The 9662-nt window shown below is 32.1% G+C and overlaps 2 protein-coding genes across 3 annotated transcripts; one reads left to right on the forward strand and one right to left on the reverse strand.

The window, feature by feature from the left end:
* Positions 1-854: 854 nt before the first annotated feature.
* Positions 855-1887, reverse strand: LOC131641340 (protein kinase STUNTED-like). Its single transcript, XM_058911646.1, has 2 exons — positions 1431-1887; positions 855-1268 (listed from the first exon to the last, which is right to left on the reverse strand). The coding sequence occupies exons 1-2, from the start codon at positions 1605-1607 to the stop codon at positions 978-980; spliced, it is 468 nt and encodes a 155-aa protein (XP_058767629.1). The 5' UTR covers positions 1608-1887; the 3' UTR covers positions 855-977.
* A 4240-nt stretch (positions 1888-6127) lies between these two features.
* LOC131641339 (uncharacterized) lies at positions 6128-7833 on the forward strand. Of its 2 annotated transcripts, XR_009295493.1 has the most exons (4): positions 6128-6473; positions 6666-6766; positions 7053-7257; positions 7383-7833. XR_009295493.1 is itself a non-coding variant. In XM_058911645.1 (3 exons), exons 1-3 carry the CDS (start codon positions 6326-6328, stop codon positions 7194-7196), a joined length of 393 nt encoding a protein of 130 aa, XP_058767628.1. In that variant the 5' UTR covers positions 6132-6325; the 3' UTR covers positions 7197-7367. The 2 variants fall into 2 exon arrangements, 1 of the variants encoding a protein (XP_058767628.1); XM_058911645.1 differs by lacking the exon at positions 7383-7833 and having other exon boundaries at positions 6132-6473; positions 7053-7367.
* The last annotated feature ends 1829 nt before the right edge of the window (positions 7834-9662 follow it).

Raw genomic sequence — 9662 nt, forward strand, 5'->3', positions numbered from 1 at the left:
ACATTGCAGGTGCTTTGTCTGCATGTCAAGCTTTTTGGCTGTTGAATTTGTTGCAAGATTTGAAGATCAAGGTGAAGAAGCCTGTGAAGTTGATGGCTGACAACAAATCAGTTATAAGCCTGGTAAAGAACCCAGTATTGCATGGGAGAAGCAGGCACATTGACACAAAATTTTATTTTTTGAGGAATCAAGTTCGGAATGGAGTGCAAGAAGTTATGTATTGTAGCATCCAAAAGCAACTTGTAAGTGTTTTGTGGAAAGCTGTAAAGACCGAACATTTCATCAATTTAAAGGATGGTGTTAAATTCTAATCGTACATTTAAAGTGTGTTAGCTGATTAGTTTGTTTGGACATTGTGTTGGACTTTAATTAGTTTGACTCAATGTGAGTTAACATATATTGCATATTTGCTCTGTAATTGGTAGCATGTTGAATCATTTGTTGTAACAGTTTTTAATTAAGTAAAAGTTAGTTACAATTTTTCTCTATCTTCTCATCTTGCTCATCTTATTCATTGTGCCTCAACAAGATGCATTAAATTAAAAAAATTGTTAAAACATTCACTAGTACAAAAATGTTAATTTACACCCGTTTTTTATTAAATTTACACCCATTAATTTTAATAAAAATCGGGTGTATATCCACAGGGTGAGAAATGTCTAACGAATTTACACCCGTTATTTTTAACAAAAATCGGGTGTAATTGGCCGTAATTACGTTTTTAATTACACCCTGTTTTAACAAAAATCGGGTGTAATTGGGCGTAATTACGTTTTTAATTACACCGTGTTTTAACAAAAATCGGGTGTAATTGAGCATAATTACGTTTTAATTACACCTTATTTTAATAAAAATCAGACAGAACCAATGAAATGGGGTTGGGGAATAAATAAGAACAGAAAAACAACCTCAGAATCCATTTCCAAGTCTATCAATGATTTCAGATTCCATTTCTCTTTTATTAACAAAGAAACGCACTAAAACAGCAATACCGACTCCAGCCTCAATAACAAGCTGAGGGCGGAAGAGTAAGTAAAAAAGGCATTATTATAATAACCCAAAGGACACAGTGTGAGACAAAACGGAAGGGAATGAATTTGCATAGAAAAAGGACTTACAACTCGGATTTGAGGTCCCAATCTAGGAACCCGTCTAATACAAAGAGTAGCAGCTAAAACCATTCTCTTGATCTGACAATCGTTGTATTCACTGCCAAGGCTTGGGTCAAGCAACTGGGAAATCTTCCCACTTTTCAAGATTGATGTTGCCTGAAATTGGATGTGGTCATTAGTCATATTGACTTCCAACTCTTAGGATCCAGTACTAGTGGAATGATGAGTTCTAGTATTAGCACATGCTTTATTTAAATACATACAGTGATGTAACTATCTTAGATGCTGAACTCATAAGACTATTAAAAAACAACTTACCCACATAACAAGGCTCTCCTGGCCCTTTGGAGATTCGTTGTTAATGGGTTTCCTATTGGATAGAAGCTCAAGGAGTACAACACCAAAAGCATATACATCAATTTTGTCGGTAACTCTACCGTGCATAAAATATTTAAAAGCATATAAAACCACACAACATGAAGGCCACAATAACATATACAAGAGCCTCCATATTTCTGAAAACTAACACAATTTTCAAATTTTCCTCTTCCCTTCCTATATAAAATAGACTTAAACATGACCTGGATTGCCAGGCTTGCAGCCTTGGCAAGATCTTTTGCACGTTTCTGACTACATGAAAAAATCTGAGCAAAATCATCTGAACTATTCTTTATTTTCCCTGCAGCCTCGGTTGAGTTTAGTACAAAATAACAATTTCTAGGAAGCCATATATAATAGGCAATAACAGCTGCCAAACCTCAAGCAGATCTTTTTCCTGAAAGAAACAGAAATGTATGAAATCATGACTTGGCATAAGATATATGTAATACACTTTTAATTTTAGGAGCACATAAAACCAGTTAAATACAAATGATGTATAAAAGGTAAATACCTGAAGTTGATTCAAAACCTGAAAAGAACTCAAAGCAAAACAAAAGTAAAAGAAAGATAAATATTATCAAAAACATATAAACAGACATGTACACAGAAACTGCAAGTAGATAATACGAAAGACCTAGGAATCAAGTTACGCAGTAGACATGCAAGAAACTAAAAGAATGACAATGGCTTTGCTCAACCATCAGTTCACTGAGGAATTACAAAAGATGCACAAATTTATTTGAAATGTCATTAAGCTTACCGCAGTATAATTAACTAGACCGGCAAACTCCTGCATTGTCTTTTCGGCATCTACCGGATTTTGTTTGTCGCCTAAGACATCCATGTCTAATCTGATATTTTGTTTTTGGACAGAGATTTAATATGAAAAGGTTGTTAGTTTTATCATCTATGAATTGAATAATGATAAGTCCGCATAGTCTTCTTAGTTGTCATAAATAAGCAATGTATAAGGAAACTCACCTTGAGAAATATCGATGTAGGTTATGCCACTGTGGGTCTTTACACATTTTTCCAAATCTAGCTACTTCCCGTGAGAAGACATTGAATTCTTCCCTAAAAATTCAAAAAAGATAAGAGAAACGAAACACAAAGGAAATTCCTAGCCAAAATAATGCATAGGAGTTATTTATCAATTATTGCCTGATTATATCACTTCTTTAGTTTATGTTTTAATGACACTTAGTTGAATATAAATGTTGAGTTGCACAAAATATGGACCTGTTTGCATTTTCTAAGACGCCATTAAACACAAAATATGGACCTATTAAGGATAATAGTGATCCTCCAACTCACAAATAAATTCAAGTGTATGTCTGATATCTCAGGTGTGATTTACCTTCCCTGAATTCAGTTACACTGAAAACTTCATAAATGAGTCATCTTGATTGACTTCATAATGTGTCTAGATTTAGGCTCATTTTTTCTATCTAATTAAGATTGTCAGCATCTCAAAACACAGATATGCCACATGAGGTGTGTATTTGAAAGGAGCTTATTTCCAAATGACATAAGGACTTGCATAAGCATTTGAGAGAACTTATAAAACAACCGACATCTTGTTTGAAAACAGAATAATGACATTCACTATTTAATTATAAAAACAGATTATACGTATGCACTTATTTTCATGTCAATGATAAGGATCATGAAATATAAGTACCTTGTAAACCACATTTGAGATTTGAGCATGAATTAAAAGGATCCAAGCACTTCTATTTCTAAGCTGTGTAGAAAAGAGATATATAGTATCAAACAAATTTACCAGAGACTTTGTTAACAGCCTCGACGATGTTGATGACGACATTTGCAGTGTGAAGAAAATCCTGCGGACCCGGCTAGAGACTAACCTTAGTAGATTCAAAAACCCCGAGGCTCTGAAGCCTTGCGAGTAAAATTTCCGATTCGTGAATGAGTTCCTGCATAGTCGTAACATCCTCAATTCCCTTGATTCTACTTCGATCACCCAGTCCTTAGTCGTCGTGTTGCTACGAATTATCAAATCATGGACTCGGATAGGGACTAGCTCCGATGAGAGTCGCCGGGAAAGGGTTTCAAGTTTGAATTTCTGCTCTCGCAAGCGGGAGATTTGGGATTAAAGGACTCGGGGAGTCGGTCTGTCGGATTCATCAACATAGTCTTGTATTCCTCATGGCACATAGTCCTTACATATTCCAAATTCCAATTTAAGAAGAAAAAAAATACTGACAGATGAAATCATGTCCTCACTGTATCCTCCTGTCTATCAAACAAAACCAACAAGACAAAAATCAATACCCAAACTATGAAACCATAGCAACCAAAATAACAATGAATTAAAGGTTTTTTTTCTGTAGTGGCATTAACTCACAACAATTGAATTGACAAGAGAAGTCTTGCCAGCATTCGATCACCGGCCACTCACTTTCATCCTAACAAATCACATCACATCACAAACATAACATCAACATTCAAAGCACTTCAAGTACATTACATTTGCATATTCACATAGATGTGCAAGACTAGTTAAGCTAATAATCAAACCTGAAAGGCAAGAATCACAGCATAATTATGTAGGAACAAAGTGAAACGTCTGGTGAGATTGAAACTACCAGTCAACCATCTTCCTGGTGGAACATAAAGCTGAGACCCTCCGTTCGACGAGTACTGACTCAAATAATCTACCGTCGTCTGAAAGGCTCGTGTGTTCGAAGTTTATCCATCGCCAACCGCTCCAAACTGTGTCACTGAGACACTGTAAGCTCTGCAGCTCACAGCACAGTACTCAACATAGTGCTCCTCAGCCGGTGTTTTTCGGCTCTCAACTACATTCAAGCTTAGGAAAGCAACCAATAGAGACAGTAACAACAATAACACATCCATAGGAAAGAAAGATGAGAAATCAACAATGTTGAGCTATAGATACATGTATAGGTCTGTGTTTATATATATATATATATATATATATATATATATATATATATATATATATATATATATATATATATATATATATATATATATTAAGCATTATATTTTGCACTTCCTCACTCCACCCACCCACTCAAGCTGAAACTAATATAGAGTTGGAAAATATTGAAATGTGATCTGAACTTTTCAAGGAAGAATTTGAAGTATAAGTCAGAGTATCATTTACCATTATTATAAAGAAAAATGACATTGAGCAGGCCGAGATCCTTTCCTTGCAGAAGGTGTATATGAAGAACTCCTTCAAAGTTCAAACAGACATTTTTACAAACACTTTCCATGCATCCATCTCTCACATTTGAAAGTTCAAATTTACCTATTAGCATAAACAAATTGTTGAGAAATTACAAGAAAAAAGAATTATAAACTTATATAGAAGCGTCCTGAATTGTTATTGTAGATTGAATCAGATAACAATGATCAATGACGTTGCTGCGTTGAGCTCACCTGTGTTCTGGAATCGTTGCAGTTGTGTGTGTCAGTTTTCGTTTTCGCCGATGATGATGATGATGTGGACCGTGAGGTGAAGCTCACGTCGGTGTTTGCGATTGCGTTGAAGATTGGAGGATCTGTAGGTTGTGCTTCTGTTGTTGATGCACCGTGGTTGCTGTTGAATCTGCTTGAAGGATAAAGTTATGTCGATGTGCTGCAGATGGATGATGGACTGTATGTTGCATTGCTGGGATCTGAATAGTGAGGCAAGTGAAGTTGTATGTTGGAGACTCTCTTGCAGGTCTAGATGCGTCAATGAAACGAATGTTTGAAGATTGTGGATATGTTCATTTGCGAGTTGGGTTATAAAATTAAATAATTTTTTAAGCAATTTAAATTTACGCCCGTTTTAAATTTAATGGGAGTAATTGATATTTGATTATAATAATATTCTTAATTTACACCCGATTTTTAATAAATAGAGTGTAATTTGTCACATGTTAATCTTAAAATGAAACTTTATTTACAAAATTGCCATCACGTTTCTAATTTACACCCGTTTTTAGAATATCGGGTGTAAATTTTTAAATTATATTGTTCTTTTTGTACTAGTGATTATTGTTATGAAATCTCAACAATTTTTTTATCATTTCGTTAAATATAATTTAGTATTAATTAATTTTAATTATATAAAAATAATACATTTAATTATTTTTCACCTTTTCATTTTTCTAAATTTATCCCAAAAACATTCATAATTTTATCTCCATGTTCTTAATTTTTTAAAACTTTAATTACATAAATATCATCGTTTTGATCTTAATAGTACATGTAGTTAAATTTTTAAAAATATAAATTTAACTTCATAATGTTTTTAAAATTTGTATTTAATAAATTTTTGTTTATATTAATTTTTTTGACAGATTTTGTTTATATTAATTAAAAAATATAAATTAATATTTGAAGTTAAAAATAAAAAGGTGTTAATTTTAAATTAAAAGATTTGAGAGAGTTTCTCTCAAACCTTACCTAAAACATTATTTTGAATTTCAATAATGTAAATAGGTTTTTAAAACAAAATTGTCTTTTACGTGATTGTTATGGCTAAGTGATTGCATTGATGCATGGCATGTGACCCAACTCTGGATACTTCTTCTTTAATAAAAGAATCTTGTTCTTTAATAAAAGTTAGTCTCAAGATAAGATGGAAGTACCATCATTACACTTGCACGTTCTTCTTTAACAAAAGAATCTTCTTTTTCTTTTTCTTTTTCTTTTGTTAGTCCTTGCATTCTTGGCTTCATTCTCAAGTTGAACCCTAATTTTTTAGCTTAAATACCAATCTACAAAATCAGAGTAAGAGAGTAAGAGAAGGAGGGAACAGAGAGATTCCTCAAAATGTAAGAAACAAAAGAATGAGAAATATCGTTTCCAGTCGTCGTTTGTATCACACTGCCGTTTCCGCATCCCTCCCCCGGCGCCGTTTCTGCGCCTTACGACCGTCACGTCCTTCCACCTTCATCGCCGCACAACATCACCACTGGCGGCCTCTCACTCTCACTGGTACTTTCTGCCCTCTATCTTAACCTCTGCCTTTCTATTTTTTTTTTAATTTGTATTCTATAATATTGTTATTGTCTTTAATTTACTAAGTTTAGTTTAGTGCAAAGATATATTTTGTTAATAATAAAAAAAGAAAGTCCAAATCAATTATTACTTTTCTTTAAATTTTATCAAGGTTATTTAATTTTGCAGCACTTGGATGCTCTGCTGTTGGAGTAGGAGTATTTAATCAGCATGAATCTTTCAAACCCACTAACAAGACTCTGGTCGAAAACCCCTACAGCTCATTAAAGGTAATTTTACTTCAACTCACATTTGCAATCTCTTATATTTTTGTGTTGTTTATAGATTAGATTCATAACATCCTACAACTCCTAAAGTAAGACTATTAAATAAAATAAAATTAAAACTAAAAGAATTATCGTTGAGTTGTTTAATTAATGTACTAACAAAATAAGATGGCATAATATAGATGATAATAGTTACACAAACCAAACTGTCACCTAAATTCTTTAAATCTATTTTTTTTAATTTGTTTTTAACGCTATATTCTTGTGTTGGTTCTCTTTCTTTGTTTAGCAAACAGGAGATAAAGCTCATGTATGTAATCGAGATGCAACAAATACATACATGAGTAAAAGAAAAACATTAAAAGCTTTACATGTATTGCTGGTAGGGATTCAAAAATGGATTATCAAGCTTGGTTTCAAGGTGGTCAGATAAATATTTTGGATTATCAAGCTTGGTTTCAAGGTGGTCAGATAAATATCTGTCCTATTTGAATGTAAGAAATATGATGTTTGTGAATTTTTAGGCATAACAATTTTTCTTCTTCTTTTTCCTTATAAACCTTTTAATTATCACTCCATTACCTATAAAATTAACTTATTTTGATATTTGATTATTAAGGTGGCCGAAAAATGGACCCAAATATTTCAAGACATCCTAAGATTTGCTACAATAAAAGGAGAAGGTCATTCAGCTGGAGTTTCTAAACCGAAGAGTTTGCTTGTGATGCTGAAGGCTTTTTTTAAGAAGGAAAACCACTTCCAGAAAGACACCATTTTCCTTTCAAAAATAGGCATTAAAAAATATGATTCTATCTAAATGTCAAAGTTAATATTGATAGCTAAAAGCAAGGATCATCATTGGTTGAGAGTAATGTTGGTTTTCTCTTGGTAGTCTTGCATGATGTGTAGATATAACAGGTTTTAAAGAATTGAAAATTGAGTTGTATTCTCAAATTTTGGTAGATATAATAACATTTGTAGATATTTTATGTTTTGAAGAATTGAAAATTGAGTTGTATTCTCTAATTTGTACTATTTGTTTAAAAATTATTCTCTTATAATTTTTTTAATTTAGTGTTGTTTGATTAATCTATCAAGTCAGTTGACTTGTATTCAGTTTTCAGTAAGTTGAAAATTGGAAAATTGACTTGTATTCTTTAATTTAAATTGAAATATTATTCTCTAACAATGAAACTTGCAAAATTACATTGTTTAAATATGACCAACCATTGATTAAATGAGAAACTAGCCTTACACACTACACAATCCCAAAAAACACAAAAGATAAAGGTTTTCTACTCATCCAAATATCTATAAAGTCATTAAAAAAATATGATGATATTTTTGAAACCAAGAGTCAAAATGAGACAACGAGGTAAAACCAAAGGATTACCAAAACATATGTAATAGATGAGGATAACTATATGATGCTGGACACCTTGAATAATCAATGATTCAATGTCGACAAGATGCTACAACGAAAGTTTGCATAGATAACGTATCAGTATTGTGCACTTGATCAGCACAAAAGGATGACTATGAAACAAAAAAGCTGCAACTTCAAAATCAGAAGGGTTACAAGACTACTTATTGGAACATGTAAAATTGTATACAAAATACTGTGTATTATATTTCATTATATATTTATCCAATTAGATAAATATTAATGATTTTCTCATACGGATGCGAGGATATATTATACATTTCTGACATATTTAAGTTTTAATTACTTTGGTACCCTTAATCACTTTTTAATTAAGTTTTGTTTATTAAAAATGACCAATTAAGATTTGTTAGTAGACCTTATTTACGTGAATTACAGAAAACTTGTCATTCTCTAACACAAATTATACAGACATTACTATACTTAGTGGCGGAGCGAGGGGATGACCGGGGAAGGCCACTGCCACCCCATCACTTTTTAGAAAAACAATTCATGATGGCGGTGCGTTGAAAGTTACGCAATGAATAATTATATGCACAAATACAGAGTAAAAATATATTTTTCATTGGCTTTATATGTTAATAATATTAATAATTTAATAATATTTGAATGTATGGTCAAATATTGTTAGAAATAACTGGTTCATTCACTCTACAAGTTGGAACTGCCGTCCCTTTCCAATCACTCAAATAGATTAAATATTATTTTATCACTAATATGATTAATTATGTTTTTTTTATAATGTATAGGAATTAGGAAAATATTTATAAAAATATTAATTATTATTTTTTTAAATATAAATTTATAAAAGATTATCTTTGAATTTAGTTAAGTACTAATCATCCAATCAATAATATGATTCAATGCCATGCCATTTTTTTAATTTAATTTGAAATAAATTAAAATTATAACAGATTATCGGTATCCAATTTAAATTTATGGATATCAAAGAATTTACTTTATAAAATTATATTAATTGACAACAAATTTATGGAGTACTATAATCAATACTTTTAACTTTTGTAATGTATTCAAATGATCTTATGTTTAAGACAAATGTAACAAATGTTCCGACTTCGCTTACTGATACAAATGTTTGTCTCATCCCAAAGACTGTTAAACCAACAAATATGAAGTGTCTTAGACCTATCTCTCTTTGCAATGTGGTTTACAAAATAGTCTCTAAGATGCTGGCTAATAGATTGAAAAGTTGCTCGGAGAAATGTGTTTCGGCAGAACAATCAGCTTTTACCGAAGGCCGATCAATCCTTGATAACGCTCTGATTTCTATTGAGATTATTCATGCTCTTAAAAGGAAGGTTAAAGGGAATAAGGCTCATCTAGCTCTCAAGATCGACATTAGTAAGGCTTACGATAGAGTGGATTGGGGCTTCTTGAGTGGTATGCTTAAGCGTATGGGTTTTGCGGAGAAGTGGATTCAGTGGATGATGATGT

The sequence above is a fragment of the Vicia villosa genome, unplaced genomic scaffold (genome assembly GCF_029867415.1).
Source record: "Vicia villosa cultivar HV-30 ecotype Madison, WI unplaced genomic scaffold, Vvil1.0 ctg.003679F_1_1, whole genome shotgun sequence".
Taxonomy (NCBI): domain Eukaryota; kingdom Viridiplantae; phylum Streptophyta; class Magnoliopsida; order Fabales; family Fabaceae; genus Vicia; species Vicia villosa.